General features: G+C 55.0%; 1 protein-coding gene across 7 annotated transcripts in view; it reads right to left on the bottom strand.

The window, feature by feature from the left end:
* The window catches only part of WIZ (WIZ zinc finger), a 38163-nt gene that overhangs the window by 14608 nt on the left and 1103 nt on the right, over nucleotides 1-22452 (bottom strand). For 2 of the 7 annotated variants that reach the window (XM_080636103.1, XM_080636108.1), the window contains exons 2-4: nucleotides 18138-18583; nucleotides 4647-4707; nucleotides 9-2488 (exon numbers count right to left, since the gene is read on the bottom strand). In XM_080636103.1, coding sequence (XP_080492229.1) covers nucleotides 9-2488; nucleotides 4647-4707; nucleotides 18138-18498 — 2902 coding nt within the window. In that variant the 5' untranslated portion in view covers nucleotides 18499-18583. Of the gene's footprint in view, nucleotides 1-8; nucleotides 2489-4646; nucleotides 4708-9390; nucleotides 9673-18137; nucleotides 18584-19483; nucleotides 19516-21509; nucleotides 22192-22452 lie in introns of those variants that run through there. The other 5 variants (XM_080636105.1, XM_080636104.1, XM_080636106.1 and 2 more) reach the window with 5 other exon arrangements.

The following is a 22452-nucleotide window of genomic DNA, read 5'->3' as shown; positions in this document are numbered from 1 at the left end:
ATACATACTACCTTTTTTCTTCTTCTTTTGGAAGGAAAACTTTTGCTCAATAGCTTTGACTTCTTCTGCCGAGATGAAGTGACGGACGTTGTAGCTCACCCCCACCCTGTTGAGGTGGCCCCGCACGTGGTTCGCCAGCCCAATGCCGTTGTGGAAGCGGTCAGGGCAATAGGGACATTTCCGCTCCTCGTTCTTCAGCATGGGTGAGTCCGAGTCCAAGAGGTCATCGAGCTCCAGAGGAGTGTCCAACAGGAGCATATCCAAGGGAATGGGCTCTTCCATCAGGAAGTCCCGGGATGGGAGCAGCGCTTTCTTCTTGAAGGGCTTTCCCCGGGGCCTCTTTGTCGCTTTGGGATGCAGGTTCACCTCCTCCAGGAGGACGATGGGGACCATCATACGCAACTGCTGCTGCTGCTCCTCTGAGGCTATCGAAGGGTCCGTGGCCTTCAAGGTGTCTCTGAACGTCCTCTTGAGGTCCAAGGCAGCCTGAGGGATGCTGAGGGCTTTGATGCCTATGTTCTCACCCAAATCCATCTCTGCGCTTCCAGAGATCTCCTCTTCCATGCTCGCAGCATCGTTGCCCAACAGCCACTTGTGCCTGAGCTCTTCCAGCCCCATGGGGTGACTCCTGAGGGCATCACCTTCTCCTTCAAGGGGCTGAGCTCCTCCTTTTTTTTTCAGCTGCTGCAGAGCAAACTGGGAATAAGCTTTAGCAGAGGGAAAACCGGATAATCCCAAGGTTTTGTGGGGAGCACCATAGGGAGCCGCTTTCCTGGCGTGAAACCCTGATGCCTGGTAGTCCTTCTTGCCGGCCCCGTTGCTCTTGTCGTGTCTGGGATGAGTCAGGGCAAAATTGGGAACAGCTTCGTAATGGGATGAGCTTTCCTGGGAAGGTGGTGGGAAAAGCTGCTCTGCTTTGCCAAAGTAATCCGTGTCGGCAAAGCGGGCCGGGCGGGCCGGGCTGTAGGCATCTCTGCTGGTTCCTGGTTGATTGGGATCATCCTCATACACCTCTGTGTCCCAGGAGAGGTGGGAATGGGCGTATTTCATGTGCTCCTTGAGGATGTCGTCGTTGGGAGCCGGGAAGCTGCAGAGCACGCAGGTGCTGAGCCCTTTGCTGCTGCTTTGGGGTGGAACCTGCATCTGCAGAGCCACGTGTTCGTTGGGTTTGAAGGGTTTGTAGATGCCATGCATGGGGCTATCCCGGATTTCTCCACTGCTTGTGCTTCCAAAGAGGTTCAGCTTCTTGGCCCCTTGGTCCTTCCTCTCCTTGACGTGCATCTTGGCGTGTTGGACAAAGATCTTGGAGGAGTTGGTGCCAAAGACACACTTGGGGCACTGCAGCCGTGCGTCCCGGCCTTCGTCTGGGAACTCGTTCAGCTTCTGGATCTCTTCAATGATCTTCTCCCTGGATTCCTGGTGGAGCCTCTTGTGCTGCTCCAAAGACGTGGGGTCTCCAAAGGCCCATCCACACTCGTTGCAGCAGAACTGACACTGTCCTCCCAAAGCATCCCTGTCTTGGTCCCTGCCTGGTCCACGATTGTGCTGCAGCATGTGATCCATCAAGTGTTCCTTCTTCTTGAAGTAGATGCTGCACTCGATGCAGGTGTACACCGTGGGGTCCTCCTCCGGACCCAGCTCCTCCTTCCCCTGCTCCTCCACCAACACACTGCACACATAGGGCCTCATCTCGATGTCGTAGGAGCTGCAGGGAGCAGGATCCAGAGACATCAAGGGCATCCTCTCCACCGAGTCTTCAGCATTCACTGTCCAGGTCTGTTTGCCCACGGCCAGGTCCGCGCCGAGCTTTGGGATTGTCCACTCAGCCGCGTTGAGCGGGTTGATCTCCCCCAAGTCCGAGTCAACCAGCAGCCCCTTCCTATGGGATGAGGAGCTTTCCAAGGATTTGGCCTTGCTGAGGACAGGGTTCAGTGTTTTCCTGAACAGCGGAGGAGGCACTTCATGCACAGCCTGGCCCCGGAAGGGCAGGTTGGCTGCTACATCTGTCACCTTGCCCATGTCTTTATAGTGAGGACTTGGGCTTCTGGTGGGTCTTGAGATCCAGTCCACCCTCTGGACCCCCCTCTTGCTCTTCTCTAAGTGCTCTTTGCTGAGGCCTTCAAGTTGCTTTGGCTCCGTTTTCAGGTACTTCTCCTCGCCACTGCCGCCAACCGATGCCCCAGCACAAGGGCTGGGTGGCCCTGCTGTCCCCTTGCCACCACCCAGGTCCTCAGAGTCACTCTCAGGGTCCACCTGCACCGTGTTTACAACCTGGGGCTCCATGGCAAATGGTGCCTCCGTTCCACACCGCGTGTCCTTCAAGTCCTTCAAGCCAGAGAGCCTCTTTAAAGTGCTTTCTTCTCTGCCATCGCCTGCTCTGCTCTCCAGGGTGGAGGTGTCCCAGGCCATGGCTCGCAGGTCCAAGGAGCTCCTGGCATCTGTTCGGTACAAAGCCTTCTGGAACTCCAAATGCTCTTCGTTTGTGGAGCTGCAAATGAGTTTGGAGAGTTAAGAAGGGGTGAAGGAGACAACGGAGACATTCCCATTGGTGTTACAGGGTGACATGGGATGGGGTTTCATGGGGACTCCCATATTGTCCCAAAGAAAGACTTGGGACCAAGTCAAGCCCATCTCTTTCCACCTTCCATGGCCACATTGCTGCACCTTAGAATCATGGAATGGTTTGGGTTGGAAGGGACCTTCAAAGCTCATCTGCAACCCCCTGCAATGAGCAGGGACATGAGGTCACCCATCCCTTCTCCTGGCCTTGCTCCAAGCCTGTTTTGGTGATGGCTCTATCTGCTCCTTACAGTTGCTTCATGCCAAGTACAACAGGGCTGTTGGGTTCCCATCACCACGTCGCCTTTCCCTTGCTCCATTCCACTCTCTGCTTCTCCTTCCCTTTCCCCTCCTAACTTCTTGGGATACTTGGACACCTGATGGTCTCCTTTATCCCCACCTCAACTGGGGTACGTGCTCGTAGCAACAATGCTTCCCACTTCAGGCCAAAATAGATCTCATGGTCAACAGGGACCATCCCAAAGGTCTCTGGGACCAAAGGGGCAGTTCCAGCCTGGTGGGGTTTTAAGTCCTACATTGGGCTTGGAGGCTTTCTCAGGGAAGAAAGGACATGGTGAGGACCATGAGGGTGCAACAGGGATGGCTCCCTCTGGCATGGGATCAGCAGCACGAGACAGGATCTAAAGAGCCTGGAATGGCACCAGATCCCCACATTTAGGCTTCAAGAGATCCAGGAGCCCCAATGGCCCTGATGGCAGCTTCATGGGGATTAAACAGACCCAAGGGTCCTCTGTGTCCCCATCCTAATGGTGTGACCCTTCTGTCCTCCACAGCCAGCTTCATGCCTGGCTTCTCCCTCTACACAGCACCCATGGCCAAGAGCAGGATGGAAACCACCACATCCCGGTTCCTGCCCGCTGCTAACCCATCCCTAGGGAAAGAACCTCCTGGGTCATAGAGCCCAATGACTCCAGGACCAGCAAAACACTGGCTCAAGTTGTGCTGCAGGAGAACAAAGTGGCTTTGTTGGATGGAGGCAGCAGCACTGCCAGATCCACATGGATCAATCTCGCCTTCTTTTCCAACCTATTTATTCCCAGCTCCTTCCTGGGAAAAGCCAAGTTGAGGGAAGAGCTGATCCTCCCAACCCACTTCAGTCACCATTCCCCGCTCCAAACCTTTCCCTGTTTTAATTCCAGAGGAATGACTGTGGATTGGAGGCCGGGATCCCCATTGTCTGTGGTGTGGCAGTGGGGAAATGCGATTCCCACACCACTGAAATCCCATACACGGGATTAAAACCTGACTAAAATGTGGTTAAAATGTAAAACAGGAATAAAACGTGAGTAAAACAGGGTTAAAATGTCACTAAAAAGTGATTAAAATGTAAAACATGAGTAAGCCAGGAGTAAAACACAAGTAAAATGTGACTAAAACGTGATTAAAATGGGACTAAAATGTAAAAGGGACTGAAACATCCTAAAACATGACTAAAATGTGATTAAAACAAGACTAAAACGTAAACCAGGACTAAAATATGATAAAACCATGATAAAAACGTGATTAAAACCGGATTAAAACAACTCCTTAAGGAACCTCTGGCCCCGGAAGGAGCCAGGAACAATAGGCACTAAAATAAGCCTTGGGTTGGCACCTCAATCCCGGCCCTTCCTGGGTGCTCCGAGTGCTTTGGGACACCCCTTTGGGGCACCCAATGCACCCAGATCAAGCACCCACTTCCCAGCATCGCTGTCCCTCACGGCAGGGACAGGCCCAGGGGTGCCAAAGGGAACTGGGATGGCTCCAAAGGGAATTGGGATGCTCCAAGGGGAACTGGGATGCTCTGAGGGCAATGGGGATGGTTCCAAGAGGAACTGGGGTGGCTCCAGGATGTGACTTAGGGCAGGCAGAGCAGGGAGGTTTGTTGGGAAGCGGGATAAATGGGATGCACTGGAGCAGCCCACACTGCTCTGCAGCACGGGGATGGAGCTGCCTGGCTCTAGAGGGACCAGCTGATGTCCTCCATGGTGGGACAATCCCTCCTCCAACATAGGGAGCTATTTGAGGGCTCTGGAACTGGAGCACAGGGAGAGAAGGATCCATGGAGAAATCCCTTGGGAACTTACCCGAGTTCCGTCCTGTGAGCAGCAGCCGGGACAGCACCGGACAGGGCAGGATCAGGCTCATCTGCAAGAGAGGAAAGCCCCAAGGTCAGTGTCCACCTGAGGCTCTTTCAAATGGGGTTTTGGGATGCATTCCCAGCCCGTAACCCCCCTCTGCTCCTGTGCCCGGCATTCCCACCTCAGCCAGGCCTGGATTATGGGATTCCCAAGCCTCACTTGAGGGTTTAATCCCATAGGAACCTTTTTGATGGAGAATCATTCCTGCAGCCAAGCAGGAAGATGGGTACCAGCACGAGTGGCTGGATAAGGGTTGTCTTGGAGAAAACTGGTTCTCCTGCCTCTATGGATGGGGCCTCCATGGCACTGGCGCGCTTCCCTGCCTTTGGAATGGTATTCAAGGCTTCTCCAGGTGCCTGAGCATCAGCTGGGGCTTGGAGGAGCTTTGCTTCATGACAGTGTTGGTTGAACCCTTGGGATGGATCCTGTAAAGCACTTCCAAGTCTGCTCATGAGATGCCAGGCAGGAAAATGCCTCCTGAAGATCTGCTGAGCTCCATCAGAGCTGGACATGTCGTTCCTCGAGAGGAGAAAAGCCTTTGGCTGTGTCTGGATTGGACCTACCAGGATACATTGGTCAAGCCTGAGCTCAAGGCAGCACTTGCTCCGCGTGCTGGTTCTCTCATCCTGGTCCAGCCACTTGGAAAGCCGGGACTCCCTTGTTCTTCCAGGCTGGGAAGCTGAGTGAATCCATGAATCCATTTGGTTACCTGCAGTGGCCCAACCCCTGGCCAAGCCAAGGACCTGCCCTGTGCCCCTGCTCCATCATCATCATCCCCATCATCACCTTGGGTCATGGGATGCCCAAGATGTTGCCTGGGGTTCATTGGTGGGGTGGAAAAGAGCAGGAGGCCACAGGAACGAGGTTGCCACAGCTTGGAGGAGGGAGCAGATCCAGCACCAACCATGCCTGGGGCTTATGAAGGAAAGGGATGAGTGAAGAGCAGCTGAACCTTCACCACGCACTGAGCCAGAGAACCTCATTGATGAATGCAAAAGCAAGACCTGCCCTGAAAGCAGAGGACTTCTAAGGCCAAGCATCTCCAAGGTCTCACCTGGAGATGATGGGGTTGGAGCTCCTGCAGAGCTGGGACCGCCACATCCAGGGTTTATCCAGCATCAGCTCTGGAGAGGTGGCAGCATCCCTGGCTCCTACATCAGGTCCTCTTGGTTCCAAACTCCCTTTGGAAGAGGCTGGTGGGATCCAGGGCCAAGCTGCCGAGGTCATGGGAGAGCATTCAGGAAAACCTGAGGCACTGGTGGGAATGCCAGGGAAAGGATGGGAAGGATCCTAACCCTTCATAGAATCATGGAATGGGTTGGAAGGGACCTTACAGCTCATCCAGTTCCAACCCCCTTCCACTGGAGCAGGTTGCTCCAAGCCCTGTCCAACCTGGCCTTGAGCACTGCCAGGGATGGGGCATCCAAACCTTCTCCATCCAACCCATCCCAGTGTCCCAGCACCCTCCCAGGGAAGAAACTTCCTTACCTCCAAGCTGAACTTCCCTGCTCCAGTTGGAACCCATCACTCCTTGTCCTATCCCTGCTGAAGGTCCCTCCATGTCCCCCTTATGTTGACACCAGAGCTGGATGCAGCACCCAAGTGGGATCTCACCAGAGCTCAGCTGCTCCCACCTGATGCAGCCCAGGCCATGGGGGTTATTGATGGCTCCCATTGGGCTTTTCCTCACTCAACACTCCCAAATCCTTCTCCTCCGGCTGCTCTTCCAATGGGAAGGCTTTAAACACTTCCCTAAGCCCCAGAATGTGGCTGGAGGGGGCAGAGGACAGGGATGAGGGAGGAAGCTGGTGGCAGGAGCCTCGCAGGGACTCTTTTGTTCTCCACAGCTCCAGCATGATCCCTATTTTTAGAAGCTGTCTCCTTTGGAGGCAAACACGAGGTGATTTATCCCCTCCTGGGAGCAGGGACCTGCCCTCCCGCCATCCTGCTGCTTGGAGGAGGGAATTTCATGGCTTCAGAGGCTCCACGTTACCCTCTATGGAAATGCAGCTCCTCAAGGCCAGGAGCTGCAGCTCCTCCCCAGGGAGCAGAGCTGGATCCATTCCCAAGCTCAGGCTTCTCCTCCAAGAGGTCAAACACCCTCCAAACCGGCTGCGTCCAAGCAGCAGGTCCAAGGAGGAGATCTTGCCCCTCTGGGGACATCCCGCTTGGGTGCTGCATCCAGTTCTGGTGTCCTCAACATCAGGAAGACATGGAGGGACCTTCAGCAGGGATAGGACAAGGGGTGATGGGTTCCAACTGGAACAGGGAAGTTCACCTTGGAGATAAGGAAGTTCTTCCCTGTGAAGGCACTGGGACACTGGGATGGGTTGAAAGGAGAAGGTTCGGATGCTCCATCCCTGGCAGTTCTCAAGGCCAGCTTGGAGCAAGCTGCTCTATGGACGGTGTCCCTGCCCGTGGGAAGGGGTTGGAACTGGATGATCCCAAGCTCCTTTTCAACCCAACCCATTCCATGATTCTATGAACACAAGGCCATGGGTCTTTCCTCAATGTTCTTCCTCCCTCCCAAGACCGAAAGCACCAAGCAGGACATGGAGACACTTTGAAACCAAACCATCGCATGATGGCCCATGGCCAAAACACACCCAAAAAAGCCATTGATAAGGGAGAAACCTGTGAGATCCCCAGTGGAGGAGCAGGTACATGGAGCCCAGGAGATCTCCTGGACCCGGCTCTGGATACGTTTGGTGATGATCAACCACAAAACACATTCCAAAGGGTCATCTCCAGAAGAACCTCATGGAGGCCTCCGCACTCAAGAGGCTCAGTCGTGTATCAGGGTGCAAATCACGTCACCTCAACCTTCACCATGGCCCCAGAAGCCACCAGGATGAGCACTGAGGTGCTCCTCCATGGCACCCTCTTCCTATGGCAGATGCTTCCTACAAAAAGGCATTGGGTTGCTTCGTACCGGAGCTACTCAACACATATCTGAAGGCTAAAGATGCACCCAACAGTAGCTGTGACAACGAGGAAGGTGGTCCCTACGGCATCAGAAGGACACTGAGGTGCTAGTAGAGCCACCATTGGATGAAGAGAGCCTAATGAAGGTCCCCATGCATCAGGGACTGGAGGATGTGATGGATGAAGAGCATGAAGGTGCTACCTCCAGCCACCCATTTGAGGGTGGAGAGAAGATGAAGCCTGGACCTGTGCAAGCAGAGGACAAGGAAGTCACAACATGGGACACTTTCTCCTTGGATCTCCATCCTTGGACATGCTTGAAGCTCAACTGGATGGGGCTGGAGCAACCTCTCTTTGCTTGGAGCACAGAGATGGGATGAAGACCTCCAGAGGGTCCTTCCAACCTCAATTATTCCATCATTTTAGGATTAAAAACCCAAAGAAGACTTTGAAACCAAGAGGTCTTTTGGATGGTGGTTTCCAATCCAATGGTGGAGGTCTTGTGACAGCCTAAAGGAGCAGAGAGGGGTGAAGATGGACAGAAAACCCTTCAGAAGACAATCAGTTCCCAAAGTTCAGAAGCTGCTGGACTGTGAGAGGCTCCATCCTGGAATACAACAGGATTCCCTTCCAGGATGGGATGAAGGACACCCCCCCACACACACCTCCTGCATCTCCTATCTCAGCAATGAAGAATGAGGAAGAAGCCTCAGCTCCAACTCGAGTAGCTCCCAGATCCAATTCCCACTGCAGAAGGATCAGCACTTCCAAAGGACATCAATGGACAAGGAGCAACCTCCATGGGAGGACACGAAGAGGTCCCTCAGAGGGTGATGACTTGGTTTAGACCCCAACTGAGCTCCTCGAGCACCAAAACTGAACCAAAGTGGGCAGGAACTTGCAGCCTGAGGGCCTCCAAAAGCCCCCCAGAAAGCCTCCTCTGACCCCACACACGTTCTCCCAAGCTTTGGAATTGCAGCCTATGGAAAGGAACTTGAGAAAGAGAAGCAAGAAGAGACGTTTTGTCTCCTCTAGAGGCTGAGGGCCCATCTGAGCACTGGTATGAGGCAACGGGGGAGATACTGCATCATCTGCTGAGGTGATGCAAGGGCTGGTTTAGCTCTGGAGCTAAAGGCCAGCTCCAAGCTAAAGCTCGAGCTTTAACCTTGAGGTGTCTCCTTGGAGAGCAGAACCACTCCACGTTGGCACCAGCTCCTGATACACCATGGAGAGAACCTGGAAGGAAAGATCTGGGCTCCGTACGTGGTCCAGAACCACCAGAAGTGGTGAGAAAACCAATGGAGAGAGCCATCTGGTGGGATAAGCATTGGGAAAACACCGGGATGGTGGCACTGGAGCTCACTGTTGGCCAAGTGAGTGGCTGGGTGCTCATTGATGTTATGCCACCCAACCCAGCACCAGGGTTTGGTACCAGGGCAATGAGGCACCCACACTGGGAATGCTCCAGTGATATCCAGAAGATATCCATAAAATGGGATGTTTTCCAGCCCCTAACCCTTGTTTTGCTCCTCAAAACACAGGGAAGCACTTCCCACATCCCAGCCCATCTCCAAATCCATCCCATAGCCCCAGCCATGGCTCTTGCAGGCCACAGAAGAAGCCAAGCATGGATTTCTGCAGAAGAGGGGGCAACCAGCAGCTCTTTCCTCCCCAACCCACTCGAGATAGGGCCACCAGAGGCAGAGCTCCACAGGAGCACCATGAGATGCTCCACAACAGAGCATCTCTTGGAGGAGACACTCACCTCCATTCCAAGAGCCCAGCATCACCCCATGCTTGGCGACAGCCACGTTCCAGGAGAGCCCATTTCACCCCCAGCCTCAGGGAGCATCCGAATGGAGCCAGAGGTGATGCTCTCCAACCCTTTACCAGGAGCAAGGTGGGAACTGGGCTCCTGACTCCACAGGATCTGCTGCAGAGGGCTTGGCCAGAGACAACCTTTGTGTTTCCTCCTCAAACTGGGCACAGCTGGGGTTGGTTTTCCTCCCATGTAGCTCCAGGTCCTGCTCCAATGAAAGCTGATGGAAACCAGAGGCACTTCCTCCTCGTGGCATCTCAGGGCTTCAGGACATGCAGGGACCCTGCAGGGAGGTGACCTTGAGAGCAGGAGCTGGCACCACATTGTGTCTCACGTGGCTGCTGATGGAGCTGCGGATGGTGCCCTTGTGTCCATGCAACTCCAACAGCTCCTGCTTGGGCTTCCTGGGAGCAACGTGGGTTCCTTCACCTCTCTGGGGGCCGGAAGCTCATGGATTTAAGGGCTGGAATGCCCGGGATTGTGCAATCAGCATCCAGGTGCTGACAGATCCAGTGTGGACTTTGCACAGGCAGGGAAAGACACAGGAAAGGGCCCAAGTGGAGCAGACCATGAGGTGTGGAGCAGATCAATCCCTACGTACCCCGTGTTCTGCTCCAGATCCAGGGGAAGCTGCAGCTCCAACACAAAGGGATCCGACTGGATGGGATGCAGCAGGATGGGTTGGACACTCACTGCTGGGAGCTGCTCCTGCTTTACTCCAGGCTCTGGCTTGGGAGGAGCTGCCTGAGTTGGGACTTTGGACTTGGAGGACTCCGTATTGGCTGTGAGGGGCGGGAGAGGCAGATCCTGATGGGCAGCCCTGGGATGGGCTGAACAAGCCAGCATCCTGAAGGGATGCAGCTTCCCAGCCCCAGGATTCCATGGTTTTAATGGCACCCTTCCAACAAAGCATTCACTGAGGCTCATAGGAGGAGCAAATCCATCCCTACCTGTCCCTCTGGCTCCAAGCAGCACAAACACAAACCAGCTCCAAAACCACAGCAAAGAGGGAACCACATGCTGTTCCCATCCATCCTGCCAGCTCCATGCATCCCAGCCATCCCTTGCTCGGCTCTTTTGGAGCCATTTCAGTGGGTTTTATGCAGAGAAGTACTGGGAATGATGGGATCAGGTCCAAAAGCAAGGAACGGCTCCTCCATGACCTGACACTTATCTCATGCAGGGTCTCCCCACCAAGAGAGGTTGGGCACAAGACACCTGGAATGCATTTGGGATGCTGGGAATCAGCACAATTCCCACCCTTTGGTCTCCTCCTTGGGTTCATTTTGTACATGGGGACAGAGGATGGTCCCTCCAGAGGCACCTCCATCCTTGGAGCTCCATCCTGCCTGTTCCCAGTATCCACCCAACCAACTGAACCGGAAGGGGTAGAAGCCTGGACACCACAGACCCCCCCATAACCCCACATGAGACCAGGGTCCTACCACGTGCTGCGGGATGGGGGCACCCCTCTCTCCTCTGTCACCATCGCTGGTCCAGGGTTCTCCTGTCCCTCCTCTCACCTCTGTCACCATCATGACTCCAAGTTCTCCTGTCCCCCTCTGCCACCATTCCAGGTTCTCCTGTCCCCCTCTGTCACCATTCCAGGTTCTCCTGTCCCCCTCTGTCACCATTCCAGGTTCTCCTGTCCCCTCTGCCACCATTCCAGGTTCTCCTGTCCCCCTCTGTCACCATTCCAGGTTCTCCTGTCCCCCCCACCACAACCTTCCGGCAGTTGGGAAGGCAGCAGCCGCTCAGGATGTGGGCTCTGGGTCTCAGCCGCCGGAGGTTGGGACCTGCTGCAAGGGGAGGTGCTGGCCCTGCTGACTCAGCATCCAGCAAGCTCCAGCTCATCCCAGCACAATTCCCCCCCCACTGCTCCGGGTTGGGTGGAGAACGGATGGAGCAGCCCAAGGAGAAGGATTTGGGGGTGCTGGGTGAGGAGAAGCTCAATGGGAGCTATCAATAATCCCCATGGCTTAGGCTGCATCAAGGGGGAGCAGCTGAGCTCTGGTGAGACCCCCCTTGGATGCTGCATCCAGCTCCGGTGTCCTCAATATGAGGACATGGAGGTGCTGGAGCAAGGGCAGAGGAGGATGAGCAGGGGCTGGAGCAGCTCTCACATGGAGCCAGGCTGAGGACATTGGGGCTGGAGAAGAGGAGCTGCCTGAAGACCTCAGAGCAGCTTCCAAGGATGTGGAGAGGAACCTTCATCAGGGATAGGACAAGGGGTGATGGGTTCAAACTGGAACAGGGAAGCTCAGCTCGGAGATAAGGAAGTTTCTTCCCTAGGAGGGTGCTGGGACACTGGGATGGGTTGGATGAAGAAGGTTGGGATGCCCCATCCCTGGCAGTGCTCAAGGTCAGCTTGGAGCAAGCTGCTCTATGGAAGGTGTCCCTGCCCGTGGCAGGGGGCTGGGACTGTATGGGCTTTAAGGTCCCTTCCAACCCAACCCATTCCATAATTCCATCTAAGTGTGTTTGCAACTTGCAGCTCCCTGACTTCTGGAGGCAGCAGAGCAGAGCCAGCAGCTGGCAGCAGCTCCAGCAGGCATCCGCTCCCTGCTGGAAAACCTCTGGCACATCCGAGGAGGTTGAAAACCCCCTTTTCCACCCCAAAACTTCATAAATACCCTGTCAAGGAGCCCCTACATGAGGCTCCATCACTGGAGCGTGAGCGAGATGAACCCCAAGCGCTGGAGGTGTGAGGCAGGGGGAAGGATGTGGAGCCGCGAGCAGCCGGCAGCGTGGCTTGTTTGCCTTGGCACGATCCATAGGGAACCCGACACGTTCCCAGAGAGCAGCTTGGCTCCTCTTCCCAGCCTCCCCACACTCCCTGCCCACAGCACAAGGGTCACGCATGGCTCTTCTTGGCTCTTGGGGTGTTTGCAGAGCTCAGGAGGGGGATGAAGAGCCCAAACCCATCCCAAAAGGTCCAGCAGTCAAGAGGTCTGGGTTGTGCTTCCTCCAAAAGAAAAGTGGTACAAGGCCAATACTGAGGGTTAAGGGCTCGACCCCAGGCTCCAGGACAAGAGGGAATTCCCAGGATACTCCAAACCAATGGGATTCCTGAGGCTCTCACAAATGGGACCAAGGCAGGGCCCAAACCTGCTCCTTCTGCCAGCTTGGCCCACGCTGCAACCTCTGAGCATCACTTGCACCAATGACGCCTGGCTTAAAGCACCTTTTGGGATGGTCTCAGTCCCATTTAGCCCCAGGACAACGACCTCCAACCCAAAATCTCTCCCCAGTGTTTCCCATTCCCATCCCAAAATTCCCAAAACTGGGAATTACCAAGCCTTTTAAAAGCAAAGGCAATGAGAAAGAGCGCCCCTCTGAGGGTGCCAGCGCTCTCCAGAGGATTCCAAGTGGATCCTTGCAAACCTTTCCTTGCTTTTTTACTTCCCTGAAAGAGTTCCAGGAGCAAATTCATCCCTTCGGATCCATCCAGCTTTAAGGAAGATTTATGGGGCCAGAGGCAACCAACTTCCCTCGTCAGCAGCTCATGGAAGAGCAGTTCCAATCCAAGCTGCTTGATGGGATTCCAGCCTCTGGTGCAGACTCAACTTGTTTGGATCCATCCCATTCCAGGAAGGATTTGGCTTCCCCATGGTTAAAACAGGGATAAACCACCTAACAACAACAATGGGAACCATTGGCTTCCCCATGGTTAAAACTGGGTTTAAGCACCTAAAACAGCATCGATGGAGGAAGGATTTGGCCTCACCATGGTTAAAACTGGGTTGAAGCACCTCAAAAAGCAGTCCAGAAGGATGCTGTGTAACAGAGACACCTTCCCTCATCCATGAGGATAGTCAGGACGAGACGACCTTCCCCTCCTGAATCCACCTTGGCTTTGATCACTTCCAGTTGACTGGGACCTCTCCAGAGCCACAAAAGGTCCCACAAGGCCATTGTCCAACTCTCCCAGCTGGATGAATCCCATCGGGCCACTTCCGTGCATGGAATTGTGGCAGCAGATCCCATACAAATCCAACTCAACTGGGAGATCATTGCTCCCCAGGGCCAATCACTGGTGTTAAAGGCTCTGCTTTCCCTTCATCCCTATCTAGGAGGGGACCAACATCATCAACCAAGAGTTCCTTTTATCCTCTTTTTTGCTGTTAAAGCACCTAAATCCAAGCATTTTGGGGCTATCCACCATGATCCTGCCCAGACATGGAGCTGCAGGAGGCCCAGCGCAAAGCCTCTCCATCCCCAGCTTGACCCAGCACCAGTTTCCTCTTGCCACAACCACGCTCCTGAAGAGCTTTTATCCCACTGATACTGAGGCGAAACCATCAGTTTCCAGGTTTTCCACATCTCTGGAGAACCTGGATGGAGCAGGACAGCACCCAGGGGTGCTGCACCCAACCAAACCACCCCAAACCCCAACACTTCCCCCCCAAAACCAAGACCTTGCCTTTGCATGGCCACAAAGCAGAGTCGCAGCAGCGCAGCACCCAGTGGAGAAGCAGGATTGGGCCATGTCCTACTTTGCAGAGGCACCAGGAGAATCCCTGGCCGTGCCCAGAGTTGTCCCCAGCCTATTTATATCCCGTGGCCCAGTTCCAGGAGCTCCGGGAGTGGATCTGGGAGTTATTTATAGGCATCAAAAGACAGGCACGGCAGGTGCCGGGAGGAGTGTTGGGATGAGCCCTTCTCCCTGTGCACCAAGAACCATCACCAGGCATCAGGCAGGACCCTCTCTCACCACACACCTTGTCCCTGTGAGGCGACAGCTTGAGCCCACCTTGAATGCTCCCCCTCCATCCTCTTGGTGGGATGCTTGAGGACTGCATCTCAAGCCAAGCACTCAACCAAACCCTTGCTTTGGGGCTTAGTCCATGGCATAGGTGGAAAGCTCCCGACCCCCAAAGTCATGGAATCATGGAATGGGTTGGGGTGGAAAGGAGCTTAAGGTCATCCAGTTCCATCCCAGTGCCATGGGCAGGAACACCTTCCACTAGAGCAGCTTGCTCCAAGCCCTGTCCAGCCTGGCCTTAAGCACTGCCAGGGATGGGGCCTCCCAACCTTCTCCATCCAACCCATCCCAGTGTCCCAGCACCCTCCCAGGGCAGACCTTCCTTATCTCCAACCTGAATTCCCCTCTTCCAGTTTGAACCCATCACTCCTTGTCCTGTCCCTGATGAAGGCTCCTCTCCACATCCCTGGAGCCCCCTTCATCACTGGAAGCTGCTCTGAGGTCTCCACACAGCTTCTTTCCTCCAGCCCCAATGTCCTCAGCCTGGCTCCATGTGGGAGCAGCTCCAGCCTCTGCTCATCCCTGTGGCGTCCTCTGCCCTTGCTCCAGCACCTCCATGTCCTTATGCTGAGGACACCAGAGCTGGATGCAGCACCCAAGTGGGGTCTCACCACAGCACAGGGGCTCTTTGGGAAGAGATTCACTGTTACAGGGATGCAGCGTGGGGGTTTTCCATCCAACTTCCAGGTTTCCAAGGGCACTCCACATCCCAGCTCCAGCCAAGCCCTGCCTCTTGTCCTGGCCTCAAGCCTTCAGTTATTTACTTGCTAGGCAACAAGATGACATCTCTCCTGGCAGCGTCCACCAAGAGGGAGCAGTCGGGAAGGTCATTGGGAATGGGAGCAGAACCTCCCAGTTCAGGGAGGCCGAGAGCTTAAACTCAGCCCAGCTCCAGCAAGGAAAGAGATAAGGGGGAAATCAGCCTGGATTTCATGGGCCTGGGTAAGGAATGTCAGGAAGAGGCACTGGATGGGTGCACCAGGGGCTGACCTGAGGAGTTAAGGCATTATTAGGAGGAGCTGCATCTCCAACAGGTGTTTGGTCTCATGTCTTGGGTATCTGCTCTAGACGAGGCTCAAGGATGGGCCATAAAGTGGCCCAGCACTTGGCAAACACACCCTGGGATGGGCTACAGCAAAGGCTCAGAGCTCTCTGCTCAAGCCAAGATCAAACCAAAGCATCACTTCCTAGGCTGGAGCACCTCAACATGGGGACCCACCATGCAAAAACAACGAGTTTCACCCCAAAACCTATCTAAATTCACTCCAGTTCTTCCCAACTAAAGCTAGGATGGTGCCATGAGGTCTCAGCACCCACCAAAGCTCAGATCCAGGAGAAACCCCAGCACTGGAAGGGCTGAGGATACTCTGATCTCCTCATCCTGTTCAGTTGATATCCCAGGCTCCCATAACCCAACTGCTCCAGGCCTTTGCTCCAAGTCCCCAAGGAGGCTCATCCAGATGTTCCTTGGAACATCCATCAGGAAGAGGTGGGACAGGCGGCAGCACCTCAGGACTCTCACACATGCTCTGTTGGTAGGTGACACGACCCAAGCCCAATACCCATGTCCTGCTTAGGGACCAGAGGCCACCACCAAAAGTAAGGCTCCATCCCAAACCCAACACCCCAGGCTCTTCCCAGCATCCCAGAGGTGGGATGCGGTTGAGCATCAGTATTCCCCAGTGGCAAATGAAAGCCAACGCAAGGATGGATTGGTCCCAAAGCACTCCAAGCTGGAGATATGGATGGGAACAACTTCCCAACAGCCGCAGCACCGGCACCCATCACATCCCACACTTTGGAATTGCCTCCTAAGAGAGGATACAGGAGGAAAGAGACCTACAAGCTACAGCCCCATGGGACCAGAGAGCACCGAGCTGGTGGGACAAACCAGCACCTTCCCCCAGGGTCATTCCTAAACCTAATCCCAATTAAACCCATTCCCACCTAAACCCCATCCCACCTCATCAAACCCCATCAAAACCCCACCAAATGCACATCAAAACCCCGTCAAACCCCACCAAACTCCATCAAAAAACCCACCAAACCCCATCAAACTCACCAAATGCATATCAAAACTCCATCAAACCCCACCAAATCCCATCAAACCTCACCAAACCCCATCAAAACCCCACCAAACACCACCAAATGAACATCAAAACCCCATCAAGCCCCACCAAACACCATCAAACCTCACCAAACCCCATCAAAATCCCACCAAACTCCACCAACTGCCCATCAAACCCCAGGTTTGGGGTCCAGAACCTCACACCAGCCCCACAAAAGTTCCTTCTGCTTCTACCTTGTGTTATCACAGCATCTCCAGGGCACCCACATGGCCCCACATCAGGGGCCTTGGTGGCACCGCTCCTGACCCAGAGGAGGATTGCCCCCACACTGGGGACCCTGGGACACCCCCCAGTGCCACAGCAATCCCAAAACAACATGTCCCCACATCAGGGACCTCATGGCACCATCCACCCCACATTGCAGCCCAAACCACAACCTCAACCTCCCCATTTCCAGTGCCATGATGGCAAATCCTCCTTCAGAACCTCCCCTCACCTCCAGTGGAACCTCCTCATGCTCCATCACCTCTGGGGACATGGGGGACACACTGAGGGCACCCCCAAGCCATGAGGGGGGTGGGGGGAAGAAGAACCAAGTGAAAGCTCCATGTGTAGATGGGCTCTGACCACAGCTCCAACTGCTCCCATGATCCCTGTGCTGATATGGGGAGGAAATCCCTCCTGGCTGGGCTGATAAGGACAAGGCGGGACCAGGAGCATGGAGATAAAGGCTCAACCATTCAGATCCCACCCTGTGGGTCTCACAGGGAAGCAGCATCCCCAAACACCCCATGAAGGGACAGGGAGCAGCCCCACACAGTGATGGGGCGAAGGTTGGAGCATCTCAGCGCCTGTTGGTGCCATGCACAGCCCTGAGTTACCACAACTGGTTCTGAGTCCCTGTTGTGTTACAGCATCCCCAAAAACTCCCAAGGAACAGCCAAAAACAGCCCCCCAAGGAGCAAGGAAGGGGAAAGAGGCCACCAAAAGGCCATGGGAAGGGTTCTGCACCAGCCTCCATCGCTCTTGGTGCTGGGGAGGGTTCAGGTGCAATGGGAATTCCTTCCTCCTGCTCAGCTCAAAGCCCAGTGGTGCAGAACAGAGCCGCCAAAGAACATCAGAAGAGCCTTCAGGTTGGTGGCACCACAAGCTTCTGTGTGGGGTCTTCCCACCCCATAAGGCCCTTAGCCTGGCATGCCTCCGTTTTGGGGCATTTTGGGCCATTTCACCTTGGTTTCTCCAGTTGGGAGGCAGTGATGGGGGTTTGCAAAGCAGGAGACGAGGTTTGAAGTCAACCCTGTTGATGGAGACTCCCATTCCAGATGGAGACAAAGCCACCCACCAGCCAGGGGACAAATAGAGGTCACTGGTGGGATCCATGGCCACCTGATTCCCAGCAGGGATGCAGGGATGGGGAAAGACAGGAGAGCAAACACATGGAGGGGTTCAGGTAGGACTCGGGGTGGTTGCATCCGGGTTGATGGAGAAGCTGAGGCAGGAGAATGTTAATCCTCTAAAGACACCGGACATCCAGGGATCTATGGACAACTTGGAGCAACGACGTTGAGAAGATGAGGAATTGGCCAGATCAGCTCCATCCAAAGAGTTAAAGCCACCATCTCAACACCCACATGGACACCAATACCAACTGGAGACTCTTGACTACAAGTTCCACCAACCAGCACCCCCAGCTCCTTTTCCATGAGCAGTTTCCAGGCGCTCTTCCCCAAGCCTGGAGCATTGCATGGGATTGGTGTGGCCCAAGTGCAGGACCCAGCACTGAGCCTTGTTGAACCTCATCCCATTGGTCTCACCCCCATCCCCAAAAGCCACCCCAATGGCACCAACCAGGGACTCACCAGCAACGTTGTCTGCCTCCAGGGCGACGTCGGGCTCCTGACGAGCCAGCGATGAGAAGAAGTCAGGTTCCTCTTGCAACGGGCACAGCTCAACACTGGAGGGTCCCTTCCCCTCCCTGCTCATGGTCTCCAGGTCATCCTCAGCATAGAAAGCATCTTCCTCGAGCTCTGCCTCCGTTTCCAATGAGCTCCCGGGGTTCTCCAGGGGCTTCTTTGCATCCTGCAGGAAAGCTGCTCTTCGCTCTTCCCCTTGGGGACACTCCAGAGGAGGAAAAGTCTCGTTGCTTGGCTCTGGTGGCATCAACAGGGCTCTGCCTCCATCTCCTTGGCGCTCTGAGAAGCTCGGGACAGCTTTCTCCATCCCTCGGCGATTGTGCTGGGTCACTCGGATGAAAGCGCCGCGCCGGCACTCGGGAATGCCGATGGCCAGGGACCCACGGCCAAACCTGGAAGGAAGCAGGGATACAAGAGGAGGACATGAGAAGGGAAGCTGGATTTTGGTGAGCTGGAGGAGAGGCAGGGGCTGCTCTGGGTCTCGAGGCCTTGCTGTGGTCACCAAAGCTCTTGGTGGCCTAGAAGCAGGTGAGACATCAGGTCCCATCACTCACTCCTTGGTGCTGGGGCCCTGCTGGAGTTGATGGACCCCAATATGAAGCCTCCCTCCCTTCCCTGCACCCCAATTTGCTCTCCAGGCTCATCCCCACCATTCCCTGCCATGCACTTCCCAAATCCCCACCAGTCACCCTCAAACTGTTCCTTTATCCCCCCAAGATGGGAAAGCCACAGCTTGGCTCTGCCACCACCTATCCCCAAACCCAGGATGGGGGGGGGGGGTTGGGATGCTGTGCTGCATCCTTCCCCCAGATGAATCCAAGTGGATGGATACCTTCAGGGTGGGGGACCCCTCAAAGGGGCAACCAAGTGTTGGCCACTCGAGTGTGGATGTCCCCAATCCCAACCCATCACCCCAAAACACCTTCCAGGGTCAGATCCTACTGGTAAAGGGTGAAAACTGGGATCATTGGGAGAAATGAAAGGATCAGATCAGGATCCTGCTCTCTGCTGCATGGGTTGAATCCAGATCCAGGCGGAGAAGGGAAAACCAGGAGGAAAGAGGCACTAAAGGGCTTATCAGCTCCATGGGAGGATAAAGGCACACGGGAGGAGAGGAAGGAGCTAAATTTACCCTGGAGAAGAGCCTATAAATACCTTCAAGGTAAGGAATGCAAATGAAGAGGGAATTATTCCAAGCTGGCACAAGGAGTTTTCCTGCCCCGGGGGCTGAGGGAGGAGAAGGGATGGAGCAAACCCCAACCGACAGCCTGCAGCCATCGCAAAATGCCAACCTGGAATCCCGACACTCCCCCAGGGAATGTGGGTTGAGTTTGCCCATAAGAAGGGAAAAGAGGAAATCAATTCAGCTCATTCCTATGTTGGCTCCACGTGCCAGAGGCTTTCATTCGTGAGGATCAGGTGCTCCGGCTGGCTTTGGATGTATGGATATTCCTTGGGAAGCATCCCCAATTGGCACCCAGTGCTGGTGGGATGCTCTCACTGTCACAATTGCCTCCCCATCGATGCTTGCTCCATGTCCATGGGAGGGGTTTGGGGAGCGAAGCCCAAGTTGTGGATGTTTAGGGGTTTGCTGGGATCAGGGATGCTCCACTCGGATGAAGCCATCCACTCTCCCCACACCGGCTTCATCGTTACCCACCATCCAGCTTCAATCCAGTCGGACATACACAGCATTCCCGTTTTACCACTTCTCCCACCAGTGGCTCATCCGTGGTGCCAACAGGGAGCGTTGGAGAAGCTTCCACATGGTGTTGTTCCAGCGTGGCACCAACATTCCTCTTTGTAATTCCCAACAAACAGCAAGGAATCATCTCAAAATGTGCCACCCCACTGCAGGGAAAGGCACCGGGGGACAGGAAGGAGAACCTGGGATCCAGGGTTGGAAAGGCCATTGTGGAGTTTTCCCTTCTTAATAGCAGCCACATCTCGATCCAAATGGAGATCCTGGTACATTTCCAAGCCGGGGGGGGATCCATTCAGGTGAGAATGGGTGAAAAACACCCCAAAATGGGTTTATATTTTAAAAATTGCATTTTGGGGGCCTGTGGGTTTGATCTGAGCCAACTCCAGGCCTGAATCCATTGGGAGAATCCTACTGGAAGCTGCCACCTCCTTTCTCCAGCACTGAACCCCGGCATCTCTTTGGCACCACGCTCTGTCCCAACCTTTGCACCCCACCACACATCCCACAGCGGCTGTCCCAGATTCCCCACACTGGGAATGACACCAAATCCTTGGAATCAGGCTCAGCATCACCCATCACAACCCCAAACCCAGCACAGACCAAGGCGGGGGGAGGGGAGATGACATCAGTGTCACATTCCCACCTTGCTCCATAAATCACGGATTTCCTCAAGTTTTCCCTTTGATTCTTCCCAAAACACGGCTGCATCCATGTGCTGTGCCACCAACCTTCCCAAAAAACCACCGGGGGGGGGGGGGGTTAAGCTCATCACGATAGGGAAAACGAAGGAGATTCCCCCCCCCCCATTCCAATTTGCTCCATAACAACACCCTAAAAGACTCCGGTGCTCACCGTGATGTCTCCAAAGCCTCTTCCCAAGGTTGCTTCCCAAGCTCTGCTCCCTGCAAAGGTGGGAGCCAGACGGAGGAATCCCTTCCCCCAGCCCATCAGCCCAGAGCCATGCAAAGGCGGAGCAGGATCGGGACAATTTAAATGCTAAACCGGTTAAGTGGGGACAATCATTCCCTGCCCTGGAAGTCCAGGAGGGAAAAGGGCCCTTCCCCAAGGCCAAACGGCTCTGGGAGGAGCTCATGATCCGGGATCCTCTGGGCTGGAGCCTGAGGAAGACTTGGACTTAAGGAAGACTTTGGTTGGGACTTGGATCCCCCTTTATTGGGGCCTTTTCGTGTCTTTTCGGCCCTCCACGGGTCCTTTTAGCCTTTCCATGTGCTCTTTTGGCCCCTCCATGGGTCCTCTTGGCCCCTCCACACGCCCTCTTGGTCCTTCCATGTGCTCTTTTGGTCCCTTCATGTGCTCTTTTGCCCCTTCCACATTCTCTTTTACCCCTCCATGTCCTCTTTTGGCCCCTCCACGTGCTCACTCTGACCCTCCACATCCTCTTTTGGTCCCCACACATCCTCTTTTGGTCCCCACACATCCTCCTTTTGCCCCCTCCACGTGCTCTTTTGCCCCCTCCACGTGCTCTTTTGGTCCCCATTCATCCTCTTTTTGCCCCCTCCACGTGCTCTTCAGGCCCTTGCCCAGCAAAGCAGAGCCATACCACAGGCTGTGCCCATTCTACCGCCTCCAAACCAGTTCACACCCAAGCTCACAGGGTCCAGCTCGCTCTGAGCCGGCAGATTCCAGCTCCGTGGGTTTTCCATGTGATTCCTTCCTCCTTACTGGATCACGGGATGATGGTGCTGGTCTTTCCCGTTCCATCCCAGGCCACAATCAAGGTGGCACAAACACCATCTCCATGCAAAACACATCAGAGCCATGAAGAAAACACGTGAAGAGCACTCCGGATATCCATGCAAAAGGAATTCAGGGAGGATCCGGGAAGCTCTCAGGGCTGATCCTGGATGATTTTCCTCCTTGGCGTTACCAAGCTCATTTAGGACAGGAGCAGCTTTTTGACCCCATCCCAAAGCCAGAATGAGCAAAGGACACTTTCCCTGTGGAGCTCTTCCTATTTGGCTCCAGCAAATCCTTTGGAGAGGGGTCCTGGCAGGATCCAAGGAGTTTTGAGCAGGATCCAGTGCTGGGATGGGCTGCAGGGTCGTCGGCACCATGGGAAGGGGATTTCCCAGCCTCAAGCAGCTATGATCCATGCGGCACCTCCTTAAAACCATGCTCTGGGGAGGGAATTCCATGTCCAGCTGTGCCGGGATGATCCAAAGGGATTCCAAGCGGCATCAAACCATGCTGGGATAAGCCAAAGGTGGTCCAGGTCATCGCTCCTGCCACGGTGCCATGCGGTGCCTGGGCTCCGACCTGCTCCCCACCATGGAGCTGCTTGGGGAGAGGAAACATTCCCGGCTCCAAGCAGCAGAGAACCGGGATGAGGGGCTCCCGATGGAGATTCCATGCCCGGATGCTGCTTGAACCCCTCGGCACAGCTTGGTCCCTTTGCCCCTGTGCCGGTGGAGCACGGGAAGGGCCCATGGGAAGCGTTAGCAGGGATCGGGATCCATCCTGGCACCGTGTCCCGGGGCTGCCGCCTCTGCCTGCCCCAGGCCCTGGGGCCCCAATGGAGCCCCAGTGGAGCACAGA

The sequence above is a fragment of the Psittacula echo genome (genome assembly GCF_963264785.1).
Source record: "Psittacula echo genome assembly, chromosome: 30".
NCBI lineage: Eukaryota > Metazoa > Chordata > Aves > Psittaciformes > Psittacidae > Psittacula > Psittacula echo.
Note: the sequence above shows the minus strand (reverse complement) of the source record. Positions and strands in the feature narration are given on the sequence as shown.